The sequence below is a fragment of the Marmota flaviventris genome, chromosome 12, assembly GCF_047511675.1.
Source record: "Marmota flaviventris isolate mMarFla1 chromosome 12, mMarFla1.hap1, whole genome shotgun sequence".
Lineage (NCBI taxonomy): Eukaryota > Metazoa > Chordata > Mammalia > Rodentia > Sciuridae > Marmota > Marmota flaviventris.
The window spans coordinates 66,884,028-66,905,122 of record NC_092509.1 but is presented as its reverse complement, the minus strand read 5'-3'; the positions used below and the strand labels follow the sequence as shown (position 1 = coordinate 66,905,122).

Sequence of the window (21,095 nt, the reverse complement as noted above, 5' to 3'; positions counted from 1 at the left end):
TTCTAAATAAGTTGTTTTCTTTTGTTTTAAAAGTCTTGAACATCTCTCTTAATTTGGGTAGAAGATTTTTAACAGCATGATATGTAGAAGCAATATTTAAACAATAGAATTACAGGAGGGAAAATAACCGGAGGAGGGGAGTACAGAGTGACAAGCACTTTCAAATGAGATTGGCAAGTTTATTCCCTGCGATTTAATGAAAATATCTGCATAGGCCAAACCTTGTCTTTGGTTTGAGTTAAATGCATTTCCTTTGGTGGTGATAGAAGAAAGAGCAGGCAAATGATGAAGCAGAAATTACATGCCATAACCTCCTCAGAAATACTGCAGGCTTGTGGCTCTAACTATACGAGGGGCCCTCTGTAGTCTCAGGATGAAAAAGAACGATGTGTCTACATTCTATTTCTGTCCTTACAAATTTCTGATTTTTTTCTGCAGCTATCTAAGAAAAATTTGATATTGTTGTTGTCTACGCACATTTAAACTTCAGCTGAAATAACTGCCTAGTGATTCATGCCTATGTAGGTGAATATAACGATTGTATCTGGAGCCCCAGTGCGCCATTTTCATTTCACTTTAAATAAAAAACAAAATGTATCTATGTCAGTCAGTGCCCTTCTGCTGTACTGAGAGGTATCAAACAGGCTACAATTATGATTGTGAAGTGATTGTGTCACATTGGAGGAAGGTTTATTGCTTTTGAGTCTGCTAGGCAGTAACACATTCTGTTTCATATTACTCTTTATATCATTGTTTGGCTGTGACTAGAATAATCAAATGCCATCAAATGCTGTCAAATTCAATTTACAGTATTTTTCATTGAAGCGGGCTTTCTGCATTATATTTCCTGTTTTCCTTCTCTGGAGCTGCCATGGAATAGTGACTGTAATCAGGAGCTTTATTTACAAAACCAACAGAGTGAAGCCACGTCCTGGTCTCTAACAGATACTTTATTTCCCTTTATTCAGAATAGGAATTTGATGTGCTTTTCTCATACAATTAGCATTAAGTAGATGAAAGAAAACTATTTCAAGAGGATGGGCATTTGAGAGCCTGCACTGATGTGCTTAGCGTAAAATGTAAATTCACATTAGCCATTTTTACATGTTCGTGTGTATTTGAATCAGAAATATTATTCTTCAAATTACTGTTTGCTGAGAAGGAATTTGGCTGGCTCATTTTCGGTAATGTCATTTACATAACCAGAAATGCAATAGTACGTTCTCCTTCCTCAGTTTTCCTACAAACCCTTACTTAGTTCATCATGGAGGATAGATATGAACCAAAAAGGGTTTCAATACCCGAAGTTGAAGGAGGAGACTGAAGTTAGTTTCATTGAGTGCCCAAGTTGGAGGATCAAAGAGGGAGGGTGGGTGAGGCTGCTGGAGGTTGGGGGTGGGGGGAGCTGTCTGCCTAATGCGCATGCCTAGCTTTTGGAGCGCTGTTGGCCATACACTGAGCTGGGGATGCCAAGCTCTCAGTAAGCCTCCGGGCTTCATTCTCTCCCTCTCTCTCCACCTCATTCTTTCTTCCTCTCTATCCCTCTCCCTCCCCTTTCCCCAGCCTCCCTCTCTTCTTCTGTCTCTACCTGATCTCTCCTTTGCTCTCTTCCCCATTCCTTCTTTTTCTTTTTCTTCTTCTTCTTTTTCATTCTGGTGGAATTCTCATTCTGATTCCTCCCCTGGAAACACTTTATTCTTTTAGTAAGGGAGTCTCTTACGGGCTCAGAGGGCTCAGCTTTCAGGCGGATCTCAAATAAACCTGTCACAGAGTAGCAGCTGTGGCTTTTCCCCCTGGGATCATGTGTAAAAATTTCCAGTATCAGTGTTAGTCTTCACCAGTAGGTGCTCCAAAAAAAAAAAAAAAAAAAAAAAAAAAAAAGGATGTCCCTCCATTCCTTTATTGAAACAGAAATTGTAATTGATTCTAATACCTAGAAGAGCACACATACCTAAGTAGCTAAAAATAATAGGAACAGTCAACTTTACCTATGAATTAAGTAGTTGATGATGATTCCGTTTGGTTTATTAGGTGGCATCCATTTAACCTCTATCCGAGATGACCCCAGCGCCTTGAGAACAGGGGAATCAAGATCCATTGGGGCTGCTTCAGATGTTTTGACAAACATCCTACTGCTAACTCCACAACCTCCTTGAAAAATAATTGAGGTCTTTAGTAATTTGTCCAGCAAGGGAAAGATTCACATTCGTATATAGAAAGGTGAGAATATCATAAAAATATTTTAATCTGAACCTTTGTATATATACTTACATACATATTTTAGATCAGTACTATAAATCTCTGTATAATTTGACACTTAAATAGGGAATCATTTTTGGATAATCCATGAATTAGCCACTTATTTAAAAATTCATAGACAATGAAGAATATGTTTGTCTGAAGTTTCTTAAGTTTATTGCAGCCATACTAGCCAGAAAGTGATAATTTGCTTGAATTTCAGAAGTGCAAATGTGACCTACATATATTATATTCCTTTCCTTTTTTTCTTTTTTGGTACTGGGAATTGAAACCAGGGGTGCTTCACTCCTGAGCTACATCCCTGGTCCTTTATTTTTTTATTTTGAGACAGGGTTTCACTAAGTTGCTTAGAGCTAAGCTAATTTGCTCTGTTGCTGAGGTTGCCTGGGTATATTAATATATGAATCTATTAATATATCTATCAATCTCTATACTCAATGTAAAATGGAGATACATAAAAAAATTCTCTTGATTCTTGTTCTTCTCTCCTAAATCTCAGTTTGCATTTAACTAATTATCCATTTGGAGGAAAGATGCGAACAGGGCAGGTGTTCCTTAAGAAAACACAGATGATGGTTTCACTGGCCGCAGCCTGAGCCAGGAAACTCCAGGTAGCAGTTTAGGTACATGACACAGGGTTTAAGAAAGCCCTGTAAAATACTTAAGATTCATTTGGGTATGACTCAAATAACTTTTAAATAACCTCTTCCTCCCTCCTCTTGAATAAAATTTCAATAAAACAGAGGTGAATACATTTCCTATATAATTTTTGTAATAACCCATTTTGTTTTATATTACCAATGGCTCCTTTGTGTGAGCTAGGTGTTTTTCTTTTAAAGGGCCTTATAAAACAAGACTTTCCAAAACTACTATTTTAATATGTTTAAATATTCATGATTTAATGTGCAGAAATGCAAAATGCTGTACTCGATGCCTGGCTCTGATTTTTCTGGGTAAACAGTCCACTACAAATAACTGATGAAATGTTAATCTTTGTATTTGAACTGAGAATTGGTTCCTTTTTAATGAAAAAAAAATTATGAAATACTTTTTCATAAAGGCCCAGGCCATGAATCTGAAAGACTCACCATGTTGACATGCTTGTATCCTTATCTCGTACTGTGTGAATGGAGCCAAGTTCTCCAGAAGAGTGGATTGATGGTGACCAACAGAGAAAGTCTGAGGTGTTAAACTCCCATCGCTGAGTAAGACATTGTATTCAACAGGAATTTGGGGGATGAGGATCCCTTCATAGAGAGGGTAAGAGGGAGAGAAAGAAGCATACATGTTCATTATACAAAAGGGTCAACATCTGTCCTTTAAGAACAGTGTATATTTAATATTTTGTAATTGAAAGGTGAGTGATTGCTTAATACAGCAATTCAAAGCAGCATAAAACTCAAGTTGGAAAGTACTAGAATATACATATCAGAAGTAGGTAACGTGCATCACCTAGTTTTCAGAAATTGTAATAGTCCCATTTGAGGATATAGTATATTGGCAAATAAAAGCAAAGGAACATTTCATTTAAAAAAATACAAGGCAATTAGGAATGGTGTCATATATTATTCCTAGGCTTGCTTACTCTTAAATAAAAAAACACCCCACCGGTTTTGCTTGTGACAATATTTTTTTTCTGGGGAGTGTTGTGTATGCATCCTGTCTGACGTGGATCCTTGACATAATAGCCCATAAAATATCTAAATCACAGTCTACCTAAAGCATTCTCAGTGTGTTAATTATTGGGGTCAGGACAGTCCACTCTGTCAGTGAGACTTTTATATCTTATATAACATGAAATTTGGGTCTAGTAACTGTCATTTTCCACCACTGCTTCCAAAAAAAAAAGAGGTCTAGTCATTTTAGCCTCTTCATAATCTATTTGTATAATTAAGTGCCTCCTTGGGTTGTATTTAGTCATGACAACATGCACACCTTTTTGAGGAAGGAATAGAAGCTTTGATTAAAGGATATCATGGAGGCTCTTATTACATTATCTCATTGATCTGGGAGATTTTAACACTTATGGCTTTAGCTATTTATTTACCTTATACTTAGTAATTTTGTCTTATGATAGAAGCAAAGGAAGGGACAGACATCAACAATGAGAAAATAGCATGGGAGTCAGAGAACCAAGAGGGGTGCGGTATAAAGAAGGAAATGTGGCTTTGCTGTTTGAAGACGTAGCTCCAATGTTCGAGGAGTGGAAGAGCTACCACAGACTGAAGATGCTCAGGATCTTGGGTAGGATTAAAAAGAAATTAAGAAGTCTCTGAAGAAGATTTTGATCATTGTTGGGCTAATTAACTGTGTCCGGAGGGAGAGGCAGTAAGTAGTTTGTACTGAATTTGGCAAGTCAGACTGAGAAGATTTATTTTCAATCTAGATCATCCTACTTTAACTCCCTGTTGAATGTCTTAATAGCTTCAGCTATCAGTCTGTCATTGATTCCTGGATTCTTTTCTTGGAACTGATTAGATGCCAGGAAAAAACAAATGATGGACCCACCACCAATGGTCCAAAGTGGATATTTAAAGTTCAGAAGACTAACCTTCCTAACACATACTGTGAATAATTGTGGACTGATGTCAAAATATATTCATAAACAATGTCACCTATTTTGGGAATATCATTTTGGCAAAGTTTGGGAAATACTTATCTAAGCCAAGGAAATCCACAGGATCTCACTTTTTTCTTGTCCACAAAAACTGGGTATGAGTTTTTTTTTTCCCTAAAATGTGTGAGACTAGAAAACGATATGTACAGTGAGTAGTTAGGACATTTGTGAGATCCTTGTAGAGGTAAAGTCTCTGACATCACCTCAGAGTAAACTGCAGAAAAGGTTCATGATGATTCCCCAGTGCATTGAAAAGTACCGTGCTCATGATGTAGTCCCAGTGCAGCGTGGTTTTAGTCCCTGGCTATTGCTTTTTAAAATGAATTCGCTGTGCATAATCTGCCCTAGATGTAGGATAAAAAGTTGGTTCAGCTCATGACATTTCTGCTCAGAATCCCATAGTATTTTTTTTCTCCATGCAGGAGGAAAAAAAAAAAGATGTCATGATAAAGATTAAATGATTTAAAATCTTGAATTCATTTTTTCTCTTTATTGGTACAGTGAGTACACATAATGGGCTTATTTAGAAGATATTCTTTAAGGCTTAATTCTCCACTGCAAGACAAAATGGGGAATGTTTTTACAGCTCCCAACAAGGCTGCTATAATTAAAACGAAGTTTGAGAGTTGGATGAAGAGAATTGATTATACAGACCATTTGAGACTCTCAGTTCATTAATGGGTGAGGAAAACCTAAGTACTGTGTTAGAGGTAAAATAAAGAGCAATATAATCAGGCTTCCCCCCACTTCCTCTAAAAATGTTCTTCAGAGAGTACTGCTTTGAGGTAGTAAAAAAGATTGAAGAATGAATCAGGGACCCTCTCAGTTTGCAATTTGACCTTTCAGCAAGAAGATGTGTTTATGGAAATTTCCGTCTGGAGTATTCTGGAATGTCACAGCATCCCACCTCACATTTTGGGCACTTCTCCTTATTGTAAACCTGATATGGTCTGTGGAACAGTGGGAAAAGAGTCTGCTGTTTGTACCTGTATGTTTATGATAAAATGAAGAGGAAGAATCACTTGGACGTCACACTCATTATGAAGATTAGCGTTCAGCTCTTCCTACCATCCTGGAACGTAACAGTGTATTGCTTTCTAGCCACCATGAGAATAGTGCAAAACATTATCCCAAATGATAAATTATATAATATATATATATATATATATATATATATATATATATATATAATATAGGCAAATGTAATGGAATATAATGCCAAATTTGCATTATATAAAAATTTGTAAGATAAAAAGGGAGACAAGGAAATTGCAAATTTATAGTGACTACGTTAGACTATTCTCAAACCTCCTAGGATTACATGATCATTCTGTCTTCTTTGTTCCTAGGGTATATCTTATGAAAAAGTTTATGAAAAATATGCCATCAAGTTGTTGAACTAGACAATCCAGAGTGAATCTGACAGATCAAATACTTCTCTTATTTTTTGACTGATCACTGGTATTCTAAGCAACCTCGAGGAATACCCGTCTCTTCTTCTATAAAATGATGGTCCTATTAGCTACTTCATAGAGAGTTGTGAGGATTATGTTAAAAATATATGTAAAGAATTTGAAAACATTCCTGTAACAGAGAAGGTCCTAAATAAGTGATAGACATCTCTACAAACCAAAATGAAGTGGAAAAAAATGAAATAAAAAACAAAAACTACTGACACTGTTCCCATGTTTCCTCAAACACCTCTTAACCCTTTCAAATAAAGTTTCTATTCCAACTACAGGTAGGAAATACATTCAGTGTAACGTCTTTATAACTGTGTGTGTGTGTGTGTGTGTGTGTGTGTAGCGTAAACATACACACATACACACACACATGCACACACACACACACACATTTGGTACCTGGAATTGAACCCAGGGCACTCAATCACTGAGCCATATCCCCAGCCTTTTTTTGAATTTGATTTAGAGACACGGTCTCACTGAGTTGCTTAGCACTTTCCTTTTGCTGAGGCTAGCTTTAAACTCGAGATCCTCCTGCTTCAGCCTCCTGAGCCACTGGGATTATAGGTGTGCGCCACCACGCCTGGATAATATTTTGTTTTTGTTTTTTATTTTTTTAATGTGGACTTAGATATGAGCAAGTTGCATTCCTATGAAGATATCTTGTTACTCATTCTCAGTAGTAATTGAGAGTGGTCTTTCCTCCAATCCATCTGAGGTCCCTTTTCTGTGTTTTGAGTCTGTATCTATTGGTCTGCTTCCAGAATTTCCATCCTTCCTGAGCAAATGTCTCCTCTCTAAAGGTCAGGAGGGTCAGGGAACAAAACAGCACTTCCACCAAGTTTCAAATGGAGACACGATCTCAATTCCGGTTTAAGCATGGCTAGCCAAAGCATGAACCTGGGATGTATATTTTTCACATCATGATTAATTGTCGATAAATATCCTTTACATATACCTATGAGGTGTGGATCCAGGAAGTGCTCCTGTAAGCCATGAACATGTCAGATACTGACATGCATTTAGGAAAGAGGCCCCCCTCCACTGTCATAATTTACAGGACAGTGACATGAAAGTCTCTAGTGTTCCTGTAAACCCTATACCATCTGCAGTGAGTCTGAAACGACCGGGCCCCCTGGTATTCTGATGACTAAATGAAATGAAATGGGCATATTTGTTAGAGTCAGCTGGGAGGCCACACGACTTGGTTAGTTCCCGAGTTCATAAATTTATGTCAGAGCAAGAGGAGCCTTGGAAGCTCAAGTGAACCAATTTACCCTAAGTGCAAATGGCAGTTTTGTTATTTGGTGTCAAAGTTACCAGTCGCACAATGACAAGCTGCCATAACACATTTTCTTGTTCACTAAAGAACAAGGATTTCGTCGGTTAATATTCCTTGCAATGCTCCTTTTCATAATTTACAACAACTAGATGCTGATAGGTTATTTAACATTTATGAAGTTAAGATGTAATCAGAAAAACCCTGATTATCTTTACAAATAAAAAAGTTAAATTATTCAACTTTTTTTTTTCTTTCTCCGTGGCTTCATTTCACAGCAGGTGCATACTTTACAATGGGACAAGTCAATCAAATAATCCTTTTTTAAATCTTTTTTTTTTTTTTTTTTTTTTTTTGGAGCTGGAGCAGGAACAATTCTAAGAGGAAAAACTATTAATTCTGTTTGATTGTTGCATTTGCTTCAAAACACTGGTTGCACTTAAAACATAGTGCATAGTGCTTTTAGTAACCTGACCTAAATTCTCTTCTGTATAGGGAGGGTATCTCGATTATGTCCTTGTGGAAGTGAAAAGAGGTACTCTTGAACACTTCCATTCCAATTGCATGGAAAGTTGACCTATGCTGATAATAGTTATCAATAGTTATTCGACCCTTTCTACCTTAATAAATGGTAGGATTCCTGTCAGGAGGGACAACATCTTATTTCTCTTTGCAATTCTGTAGGTCCAGCACCATGCCTTGCCCATGAGTAGGGATTAGTAAGCATATTTTTAGTTGAAAGAATAGAGGAATCAATCTATCCAGAGATGAAATATATCCCATGAAGTTTTGAGCTACAAATAAAAATTAACCTAGTGTGTTACTGAATGTAGTCCTGTCCACAAGTTTTACTGTCTTCATTCATACTTTCTGTATCTAGAGCAAAATTACTTTTTAGCTTTTTTTAAACTGAATCATAGAAGAACTCATAAAAATTCATTTGCTTTCTGCATTGTTTAGGTGGCAAAATAATGAGAAAATATGGCCCATGTGGATGGTATTTTACACCTATTTGATGAATAATCTGGAGAAAATAGCTTCAAATGTCTAATTTGACTTTTTTCATTAGTACAATGTGGAAAACAAAAGGGCATACTACATTGTTACGAGCATTAAATGAGATAAGTGTTTATCTCTTAGCAAGTGCCCAAGCATATATTAAAACTCAATAATGTAAGATACACTTGTTAACATGTAAAATAAATCCAAATAATTAAAATGAGCTTTATATTTTCTTCCAAAAATCACTAATCTGTGTCATTTGGTTATTGCATTTACAAGAAAAAGTAAGACAATTGTCAATGTTGAATCATCCCAGTTAATGCAATATGAAATTTTTAGAAAGCTTAGTGCCAATTTTGAGTTTAAATAGAAAGAATATCATCTAGTACACAGCAGCCGATGAGCTAACTGAACTCTAAGGATGTCTAATGTCTTCAGATAGGCCATATTGTGGCTAGCTAACCTTTAATCAAACTTGATTAATAAAAATCATTTATATCCCTAACCAATATTAATTAAAATGATTTCTCAGCAGAAGCATTGTTGCCAATTCTTTTCTTTAATGGACTAAAAGATGAATGTGGAAAGAAAAGGACCAGTATTTCGATATTAAGCATTAAATCTAAATAACTCACCATCCTTGGTGAGAAAAAGTACATGTTGAATGCAATGACACTGTTAATTAGAACATGATTAAGGGCTGGGATAGTTCAAAATATAGTCATCATCTTGATAAATTAGAAGAGCTCATTATTATCTCCAGAGTTTAAATAATTTTCAATGTTTGGATTCTTAAACAGCAGGGATATCTATCTCCATCCTTTTTCTGAGTAAACCATTTATGTTCCATGAAGTCTTTTCTTCTTAATTTTCTTTAATTTTTTCACCCATTAAGATGACATATATCCTTGCTTCCTTTAATATGAATGTGTACGTCCTGATCCAAGGTTTTGAACTGGTTCAAACAGAAAAATGGTGAGAAGGAATTTTTAGGAGTAAATTAACCCGGCTTATATGTCGTATGTAGGTTCGAACAATAATGGCAGTTGTTAAGAACTGCTTTACCATGTCATCTCAATTCATGTAACAAAAAAGCAAGGAAGGCATTTATTATTCTATTTTATCAATAAGAAATCTGAATTTCTTGCCTAAGGCCACAGGAAAACTAAACAATGGGACTCATTCCATATAGAAACCAACATTTCCTTTTCTAGACCATGAAAAAACTCATGCATCCATAAGACAACATATGGTCTTTGAAAATACGTGTATGTTCCCCATTTGTCTTTAAAGAAGGTGTGTGTGTGTGTGTGTGTGTGTGTGTGTAGGGTTGAGTAAATGTGAAGGGAGAGGAGGGCTTTATAGGAAATCAAGTCTATGATCATTTCAAGCAGCAGATCATCCCCCATTTATTTGTGTTTGTCTGTATTGCAAATTGTGAAAACATACTCCACCATTTTGTACCTCCACTAATTTAGCAAATATTTTGTAAGAATTTGTCATTTTTTTCTATCATCTTATTTGGAAGTGCAAAGGATGCACAATGAGAAGAAATCTTAGTTGATTTTTAGAGGTTGCAGTGTTTTGTTAATAATACTACTGACATTAGGGTAATAAGGAGGCAAAGTGGACCATGATTCACCTGAGTGGTAAGAAAATAGTCAGCAAGTCTTCAAAATAGCCTTTGAATAATCTCTTTGTAGACCATTTGAGAGATGACTCTTCCCTCCTATCACCAACTACAATCTTCCTGCACCTGAAGTCTGGTTTTGCTAAGGCAGGGCTCTTCTTGCAGGACTTGTGGATGGGTAGGTGGAGCTCTGGTTGCTAACTCCTTCATGATGCAGGAGATAACTATGGCCAGGTGGATGTTTTTCCCTCAGGGGTTCACCATTTTCCACAATCAATTCTTCTGGTTATGTTGTATTCCACCATGATATTTTTCTCAATGAAGATATCATATATTCAACATAAAAATGTATGTTGACATGCCCAGTGAGATATGAGTCTCCCAGAATCATTTGGTTTTTCACCAACCCCCAGCTCAGTATCTCGATCCTCTAGACTTCTATTTCAAAATGCAGAGTTGATGCATCATACATCAGGGAGACTTTGAGTCATAGATGAAAAGTTTGGTTTGGATTTAAGAGTTAGAACAAAGATAGGAAGGAATTACTCCAAAAGGTAGTGACCTGGATTTGAATCCTGTCTCTGCTGTGTGACCTTGAACATACAATATCCGTTCTTTGGAGATTTAAATTTCTTAGTATGGAGATAATAATATTACCTGTCCCTTAGGGTTTGCACAAGCATTAACTGAGGTGAAGCAGGGGAAGTGATTATTAAAGTCTTTGGCACATACTGGGAATTTAACAAATGCAAACAAAACAAGCAATATAAATACAGATATGATATTGGCTATTGGTCTCACCATTACTCTATTCACACATACTCTATAGAACTCAGACCTTTGACTAGTAGGATTTATAAAAGTGTTTATTGATAGCACTGAAACCATTTTGTTTATCAACAACACTGCAACCCTAATGTGAAAGCTGAATTACACTTAATTGCCTAGGTAATTTTTTTGGTTATGAAGTAACCACATAGAACTTACCACTCTAAGGTTATTCTCTTTATATTAATCACAAAACAAAATACATGTTAACAATCAATTAATTTGACCATTATTTTGGCTTTGGATATTTAAGAGAAACTTGTTTGATTCATATTTTTAGAGAATTATTAAAGTTGACCACTTTGGTTTATGGGATCCATGGTTACTAAAAGTCAAACTGAACTAAACAACTAAACTAAAACAACTAGTCAATTAAACTATTAAACTAAAAGTCACATGCAGAACATTTTAAGAAGTCTAAATTTAGTATATGTTTGTGGTGGAGATTCTGTCTTTGTACAAGCTTTCTAGATGATTCTAAAGTTCATTTAGATTTGGAAACTATAGAAACGGAATGTTTGGCTAATTATTCAGCTCTGCTTGTGATGTAATCAATTTGGAATGCCAGGCAATATGATAAATATTTAGAAAAGTCCTAATTGTGAGTACATAAACAACCGCCACTTATAACAAGTTTGTTTCCTTTCTGGTGAAAATATATATTTGTGACTATTCAGGAACAGAAAAAATGTTTTTGTTATCCAAATCAAAACACAGCATGAGGTACTTTCCAATAAAATCAACTGTAGATTATACACAAGTCAAAATCATTTGACTGTTTACTGAGTTCAAAATCCTTCTAGGTGCCAGGAAAAAAATTCATTTTAGATTTTAATCTTTCCATATATTATAGGGTTTCTGTAATAGATTTTGTGCATCTGAAACTAAAAGATTGACAGGTCTGGATATTATAGATTTATTAACCGTTGGTTAAATGGTCAGAGTTAGCAAGTATCCTTTTTTACATTTTCTCTTAGTCTGAACTGAAATGAATTTTTTTTTCTGTATAAAGCTTGAGGTAGGTAGTTAAGGTTATAATATACAAGCAAAAGTTATGTTTTATTCCACAATGATATTTTTCTCAACAAAGATATCATACATTCAACATAAAAATGTGCTTTGAAATCAAAGAAAGAAAATGATATAATGTTGGAAAATTTGACAGAAGCCTTAAAAAGGACTAACCTCATTCTTTTATAATTTTCAAAATATGGGCCACCAGATTCAGCAAATGCTGGAGCAAGTACCTTTAAAAAGTGAGTAATTGAGGGCAAAAATTAATTTTTCAGAAAGTAGCCATGTTTATCCATAGGATAGTACACAGAACTAGTTAAGTTAGTTCATTTAATCTTTATAGCAATTTTACTTGTAGATGCATTTGTTATCTCAGGAAAAAAGAAGACAAATTGAGTGGTTGAGGTCAGCTTACTGTTGGCACTACTAGGGTAGGAATCCTGATTTTCTTGTTTTTACTTTGGTTATCTGTCTTAAAAGAAAGATACCTTCAAATTCATGCCAAGTATGAAGTCTTCCTATTAGCAAAGGCAATCTGTATGTTTAATAATGTAAAAATAGTAGATAATGTGACAAGCTACAGGACTTCCAAACACATAGTTAGAAAATCATCCACTTTGTTTACCATCATGGACTATCCCTTCTTGTTCATGGGGTTGTGGAAAACCCTGGTTTGATTCTGAAAAAGCTTTAGCTAACAGGCTGAGTCTGGTCTTAAAGTGGCGCTATCCAGCCTCATTTTACTTTGTGGGGCTGAAACACAGCAGCACTCTAAAATGCCAAGGAAAAAATATTCTAACAGGTTTGCAAGATAGCAATGCTGCACCAAGAATGTAAGAACCCGGGTTCTATAAAGGGGAATGGAAATTTGTATTTCCCTTGTGAGAGAATTTCTATTCCTTCATTGAAATTAAGAACAGAGTTCAGAAGTATCTATGCTCCTAAAGATTATATTGCATAGTAATATATACTGCTGAAATTGCTTATTCCTTTATGTTTTATTAAATATATTGTATATTTATATTAAAGCAAAGGTGTATGGAGTCATTTATACTTAAAATCTTCAAAGAACTTATATTTTTCTTTGCTTATATAGCTCTTGGTAAATTTTCTCCTGTGAATTTGAACAAAGAAGACCTTTCAGATTATAACATTGGGAGGATGTTTATGATAATTGAATTTGTATATATTAGACTTTGACATTATCTGAATGATTATATAAACTTTTTTTACTAAAATAGTTGTTGAATTCAATGAAAAACAGGTCTTCAACTAATTATTTTATGGAATGGATCTGCTGTCACGTTGACTGTGGCTAAACTTACTCTGATAGGCACAATATATGTTTGTTTCAATTTCATTCTAAGACTAGATATTAAAAATCAAATCAGGTATTTCTGAAGTGCATTTAACAACTTAATCAGTTTTAAGTTTTACTTGGAAAAAGAGCCCTTCTTATGTACTTTATGCTAAAAGATAGAAAAGGAAGATTTCACTCTAATCTTTACTTCACAGTGTTGATGTAATCAGGATTTCACCTGAGGATGATGCTTACACCACAGTATAATAATGCACTAAATCACAAAAGCAACTCAATAGGAACTAACTGGCTCAATGGAAGCTACACAGTACAGAAAGGCAAAAGCTATCCTGTTTGATCAGGATTCAAGTTGCATAGACAGAAAGAGCTGTTGTCTTTCCAAACTCCTGTTTCATTGATTAAAAACACAGAGGAAGATTACTTATTCACATTTATTTACACCTTAAAGGAATTTCATGTAATCTGAAGAATAACATACTTCTGTAGCATTTTCACCAATTACACTAAGGCTAATGAATAAGATAATTAATCAGACACTTTAATAATCCAATCTAAGAAATCTTGAGGACATGAATGTTCAAAGTAATTTTGACTTATATATTTTATATAATTATATATATATATATATATATATATATATATATATATATATATATATATATAGAGAGAGAGAGAGAGAGAGAGAGAGAGAGAAAATGGATTTTAGGCTCTTGTACTTGAATCAAAGTAGTGCTTTGATAGAAAGGTGTATATATAATATTCTAGTATTTATTATAGTACATATTATATATTATATACAAACATCTACATACACATACACATTTATCTATTCATACATGTATACTCATAAGTTTATAAGTCAGGAATATGATTTGGATTATTCCATTCACATATACTCAGGAGATGGATTATACCTTTGCTGATTTACTATATTTACATTTCTATCCTTATCTCCATTTAATTTCCCTTAAAATGCTTAACACACACACACACACACACACACACACACACACACACTCATTTTCTTTCTTTACCTGGTGGTGTCCAAGCCACAAATATGGAATAAGGCCCAATCACTGTGATGTTATATGGAGTATGGATTTCTTCTGGTGTTGACTCAGGCATTTGGACCACGTAATCATCACTGGTACTGTTGCCACCTTCAGTTCTGGCTTCTAACTTGTAAATGTACCTAATGAAAGAAGAATCGCAGTAGGGTAGTGCACAGGAGACGTGGGCAATGATTGCTGGATTTTCTATCCATTGCTGAGTCCTAAATTTGTGACCAACTCTAAGTTCTTTGCTCCCTTAACCAGAAACTTCACCTTGGACTTGGGAGTTTTGTCCAAGCAGCCTACTCTCGACACCATCTCTGTCTGCCACTCCCAACTTTATTTTTAAGCTTCTAGTAATTTATAATTTTTTTCCTGAAGATTTCAGAAAAGTCTTGGAGTGTGCTGGTGAACCGTGAAAGACTCAAGTTAATCTTCCCTATTTTTAAGTGGTTTGAGGTGCAGGAAAATATGTTTAGAAGAAGAGGGTTTTAAATTGATCCGTTATTCTCTACAATAAAACTAAATTGTTCTCTATTCTCTACAATAAAACATCTGTTGATGTAAGATCTGTTTTGTCTCTGCTGAGAAATGAATGGGAATGAACTGCAAATACGTGGAACTTTTCCCCTCTAGACCTACATCTAGTTACCATGCAGAGACTACATAAGAGAAGAAAAGGTGGTTGATGTAAAACAAATTCTTTGACTCTTTCTTATTGCTAATTTAGGAATACATGTTTTTAAAGGTAATTTGATATATTTTAAAGTTTAATATCTTGAGCATTTTGTATATTTAAAAATTCTCATGCTTTCATTCAAATAGAAGATTACTTATTCACATTTATTTACACCTTAAAGGAATTTCATGTAATCTGAAGAATAACATACTTCTGTAGCATTTTCACCAATTACACTACGGCTAATGAATAAGATAATTAATCAGACACTTTAATAATATTTCAATGAATGTATTAAATTTTTTTTAAAAAAAAAACCTCACTGGAGGATTGGTAAAGTTTTTTTTTCATTACCTGCTATTGGGCTCCAGGTGTTTATCAGTGAAATTCCGTTCCTCACTGCCACCCAGGAGAAGCAAGGTTCCATTACGACTCAATTGATATTGAGAAATGAGGCCATTGGGCTTTTCTGGAGGACTCCAATACAATTCTACTGTTGTAGAATTGATGATCATGTGTTGAGGTGTCACCCAAATCCCTGGCAAAAATGACACAAGGAGGTTTTATTGTAAGTATAAAATAAATACCTTATCAGAAGTCATACCCTCACTTCAGGAACTGATATTTTCCATCTTCTGATTAAAAAATAATCTCACCCTGAATAATAAAATATATTTTATTTAGTTTGGAGATGAAGTACATAAGTGGGCATAAATATATATTTTTCTTATAGCTCTATTTTATTTTTGAATGTCACACCCCTAGTAGCAGAAAATGTCTCCCTTTTGTCTGTCACTCTGCATGTAATTTAACTAAGGCCTAAGAGGCATTTTAAACTTTGATACTATTTGCCTGGAATATGCAGAAAAAAGCATTATCTAGCATTTACCTGAATTATACAATTTAAAAATACACATACTTTCCCTTCCCCTGTTATATCATGTGCTATACTTTGTACTTTTGCTACTCTTTCTGGTCTCATTTATTGGCTCGTTTTCTCCTCTGGCACCTCAAAATAATGTAGGGCCTCAGGGACCTGGTCTCTGTCCTTTTTCCTTCTCTCTGCTTTCCTCTCCTTCTTTCCACTTTCCTCCTCCTCTCTTCTTTTTTAACACTTACTAGTTGATGTCAATTCAGTCTCAAATTTTAAATATTATCTATATGCTGAAGACTCGCAAACATGTATCTTTAGACTAATACTCTCCTCTGAGCTGCAGACTCATGAATCCATTTACTTTTTAAAAAAATATTGTTCTTTTTATATATACATGATAGTGGACTGGAATTTGACATATAATACATGCATGAAGTATAACATACTAATTAGGATCCCATTCTTGTGGTTGTACATGATGTGGCGTTCACTGGTGGCGTATTCATACATGTACCTAGGAAAGTTATGTCAGATTCATTCCACTGTCTCACCTATTCTGTTTAATTTGACATCTGTATTTGGGTAATGACTTACTCACTCAAAACTTTTAAAGATTCCAAAACAGAACCCTTGGTTTTCATGTCCACAGTCTCTGTAGTTCCCAATCTTGTCTACTTACCCATTTTCTTTTTTTAAAAAAAGATTTACTTTATTAAATTCTTTTTGCAATTGTAGATGGACAGAATGCCTTTATTTTTCTTTTATTTGTATATGGTGCTAATGAACCCAGTGCCTCACAAATGCTAGGCAAGCACTCTGCCACTGAGCTACAGCCCCAGCCCTATGTACTTATTTTCTTAAGGAAAAAAGATTATCCTTGAGGCTTTAGATTTTCTATATCCCAAATCATCAGGCCCTAAAGTTTCTGTCTAATTCCATCTATCTTTACTGTCAACCCTTTAGTCCAAACCAAAGTTCATTCTTTCATGAACTCCTGTCACAGCCTTTAAACTGGTCTCCATGTTTTAAATCTTGGTCTTCTCTTTTACTGGGATCTTTCCAAAAGTGTCTAAGTGTATACATAAGCCAGTAGAAACCTTTTAAAATATATATCACTTTTGAATTTATTCAGATAATACCAAATTCCCATTTCTATGATTATTTGTGTGGTCTGACATTTTTCTGGCTCTGGGCTACCTGGCACCAGTCTCTCCATCATTTATGAACCCCCAGTCACACCAGACTCCATTCTATACCCAGAATGCTTTAACTTCTTTCCTATCTCCCAGCCTTTGAACTTTCCTTCTTCTGCTTGGAACGTAATTGCTTCCCACACTAAGATACTTTGTGCATTTTATTCTCATAGTAAAGTTACCTGTAAATTTCACTTTATTAGTGTGTCCTTATTTGACCCTCATACCCTTACTCTAATCCTTTCTAAAGGGATTCCAACTGAGTTCATCTCTATCACATGCCTTTTTCTATTTCCTTCTTAACATTCAAATAATCTTTCCTTGACATGTCTTTATTACCATGTGGCCTGCCTTCAAATCAAAGTTAGTTCCATGAGGGCAGGGATCTTATCTGTCTTATTTGTCAGGATATGTCTATGCATAGAACAAAGCCTAATAAATATCAAATGACTGAGCTTCCTTTGTAAATATACTGCCTGCAAAATACAATGTTAGGCACCGGAGGTAGTTCTAGGGAATGCAACAATGTCTAAGATGGGGCTCATTCTTTCAAGGAGTTTGCCCTTCAGTATTAAAGGCAAAATAAACACACAACCTTAATTCAAGGTCAAACATTCAAGTACTCTTATAGATGTGCAGACCTATTGATGGAAAATCTAGCAATGAGGAAGATCAATCCTACCACTTCATGTTGCCCTTTAGTTATGCTCTGAATAGACATTGTAACTCTCCTAAGGAGCTTTAAAAACCTCGTTTCATTATATTAGGTTCCCTTGAATCAATAGCTTTGGGTTGACTATATCTCCTGTGTATGTTACTCTGTAAAGGGTAAGATTTTGACATGTTTAGAAGGAAAAACTTCAGGACATTCAAATATGATTTATTTAGCAGCATCTTGAGAAAAAATATCAAGATAGATTTCACAATGCCTCAAGCATACCAACTTTCTAAGGAGCAGCATATTCTTGAGTAGAAAGTAGCCCATTCTGTTCTGAGAGCTTTTTCTGTGCTAGATACTTGATAAAATCCACAAATCACAGTACACATTTATGTATAGGTTTCTCTGCCAACAGCTTCTGTCTGCATCTAGGTGATGCAGACAATCATTTAGAGTTCTGACTTATACATAATATTAATTTGTTGATTCAAGAGATAAAGTATGAAGGTTTAACTTATAATCTGCTTCCTGTAGTCATATGTTTCTCACCTTGAAAAATGTGTTAAATAAAAATCACCACAATTCTAAAAAGGCTTTTGCTTAGTTTCAAATATAAACCCATCAATGTAGCCTGTGGATATGGAGGTGCTAATCACATAAAATAAAGCAGAATTTTGGGTTTGTTCCAAGTTTTTAATAAAAGTTGACTTTTATATGTATACGGGCTGGTGAAGTTCTGGTCAAGTTGGTGACAGCCCTGTGTCCATTGATTTGATTGATAAGATGAAGTACAAATGTGCAAATAATTAGTAAGCAGTACATTTTCTACTTGCATAGTGATATGAGGACATTGTTACCCTAAAAGCTATCAGAAGTATTTGATAGAGGAAGATTTGCCCTTGGTGAGATGACTTAGGAAGTCTGAGGTAGAGAATTTGCTGTCTTCTTTTTCTCACTCCCACTCCCAAGTCTCAGATGGCACTAGAAAAATCCATTCTGTATAACTTAGCAGGAGACCAAGGCAATTCAAAGGAAGAAAGTGGACCATAGCAAGAGAAATGCCTTAGGGGAAAACTAGCTGAGAGGTACAAAGTAGAAAGGTGAGAAAGTAAACCTTGGTGAGTCTTTTGATGCAAGGACTATTGAGAAAGGAGCATGTCTACTGGTTTGTTTTACTTTTATCTTGAGCTCCATGCAACATTACCCATTTCTCATATTCATATCAATCTTCATTCCAATTCAAGAATTCCAACATTGATTGTGAATTGACTTTCTCCTGAAATCTGGTGATGTGAACCAGATATTGCTCATGGTATTGCTCATGTCAGGGGTGCACTGCTTCTGAACTAATTACCATTTATTAATTTATTCCTTCAACATTCTACCTGACTTGTGTCATTTTTCATGTTATGAGCACTCTTCAAGGAGCCATAGTATTATAGTGAATAAATATGTATTCATAAAAAGCTATAATGCAGTAATGATAAATGCCTAGTGGCTGGAAGAGCACTTAGGAAGGATGACCTGACACAGACTGCAGGGCTAGAAGAAGAAGGGTGCAAGGAGGTGGCCTTAGGGACAGATTTCCATAAGGAGAGACATGTGAGTTCAATTTTGAACCAGTGGGAGTTGGCAAGTGAGTATGTAGAGCAAGGGGGTCTAGGCTGACTCCTAGAACTTACATATGGTACTAGAGAGAAGGGATAGTACAATAGGATTGTTTGTATGTTGGCATGGTGTTTGTTGCATGGCATAGTGCTATGGTTTAGATATAAGGGGACTTCCTGAAATTCATTTATGAGACAACACAAGAATGTTCAGAGGTAAAATGATTTGGGTTATGAGAGCTGTAACCTAAATGGGGCTTAATCCATTGACATGTTATTAACTGGGTCGTAACTATAGGAAGGTACAGTGTGCTAGAGAAAGTGGGTCACTGGGAGTGTGCCTTTGGGGTATATATTTTCTTGCTGGTGAACAGAGCTCTCTCTTTGCTTCCTTGTTGCCATGTTCTGGGCTGCTTTCCTCTGCCACACCCTTCCACCATGATGTTCGGCCTCATCTTGGGCCCAGAGCAATGGCGTCGGCCATCAATGGACTGAACTTCTGAAACCATGAGCTCCTCCTCTAAGTTGTTCTTGTCAGGTCTTTTGGTCAGAGTGATGAAAAGCTGGCTAATGGAAAACTGGCATTTTAAAGAAGACCAAAAGACTCACAAGTTTCACAGAAATTAAAGCATGTGGGGTCTATTTTGCTTTACTAAGAAGATATACGTTCATGTTTCTTTGGATGAAGGTGTAATTTTTTTTTGAGATGACTAATATGAGATATACCCTTTCTGACAAAAGGGGTAAAAAAATTATAATAGGAGACATGAGAAAGATGGAAAATTACTAGAGGTAGGGAACCCAGTTAAGAGGATCCAGAGAAGTTAGAAGGATCCTTAACTAATGCGGGGGCAGAAGGGATAGAAAGAACAATATTTTTAAAAAGATAATTTTAAGATTTAAAATTAACAAGATTTGATTTAAAAAATTATGTACTACATCCCAAGTAAAAGGAAGCATTAAGAATGTCAGGTGTCAGGCTTGGATGATAGGTGAAAGGTGGTACTGGAGGGAGAAACAGGAAGAAGAGTAAGGTGGGAATATGGGGTGGGGAGAGAGATATTATTTAATTGTTGAAGTAATGAGGTTTAAGTATTTGTAAAACACCCCAATACAAATATCTAGTATATCAGTAGACACATGGGCCCTAAACTGATGGGCGTAGCCTTGGTGAGGATTTTAGTAGGTTGGAGCTCTCAGCTTTCATTAGGAGATGAAGCCAGGATTTGAGAATCACAGAAGAGACTAAGAGACTACAGAGTGAATAAGTGCAAAGAGTAGAGCAAGTGTCTAAATGAGCACCAACAGTTAAAAGAAGGGCAGAGGAAGAAGAATCCCAAGTGAAAGTGAGACAGATCAATCTTCTCTATCTTTTCTTTTCCCCATTATTGATGCTAGAGGAAAGCAAGCCTGAAATTTTGCATGATTTAACTTTGAAATGAATTAGAGCTCGCTGGGATGGCAGTAGTTGCAATAAAAGAGAGTAATAATCCAATTCAAACTCTTCCACTATTTGACTCTTCCCACTATTTGACTAAAGGTACACAATTTTCTATGAGGCTAAAATTGTACAGAACTATGTCCAACTTATCAGGAAGTCATAATATATTTTAAGATTT

At 35.4% G+C, this 21,095-nt stretch overlaps 1 protein-coding gene across 1 annotated transcript in view; it reads right to left on the bottom strand.

Annotated features, from left to right (window-relative positions):
- The window catches only part of Ush2a (usherin), a 770,052-nt gene that overhangs the window by 101,289 nt on the left and 647,668 nt on the right, over window positions 1–21,095 (bottom strand). Inside the window, exons 56-59 of the mRNA XM_071619727.1 lie at window positions 15,499–15,682; window positions 14,448–14,605; window positions 3,348–3,506; window positions 1,989–2,151 (exon numbers count right to left, since the gene is read on the bottom strand). Of these exons, the coding sequence (XP_071475828.1) occupies window positions 1,989–2,151; window positions 3,348–3,506; window positions 14,448–14,605; window positions 15,499–15,682 (664 nt within the window). The remainder of the gene's footprint in view (window positions 1–1,988; window positions 2,152–3,347; window positions 3,507–14,447; window positions 14,606–15,498; window positions 15,683–21,095) is intronic.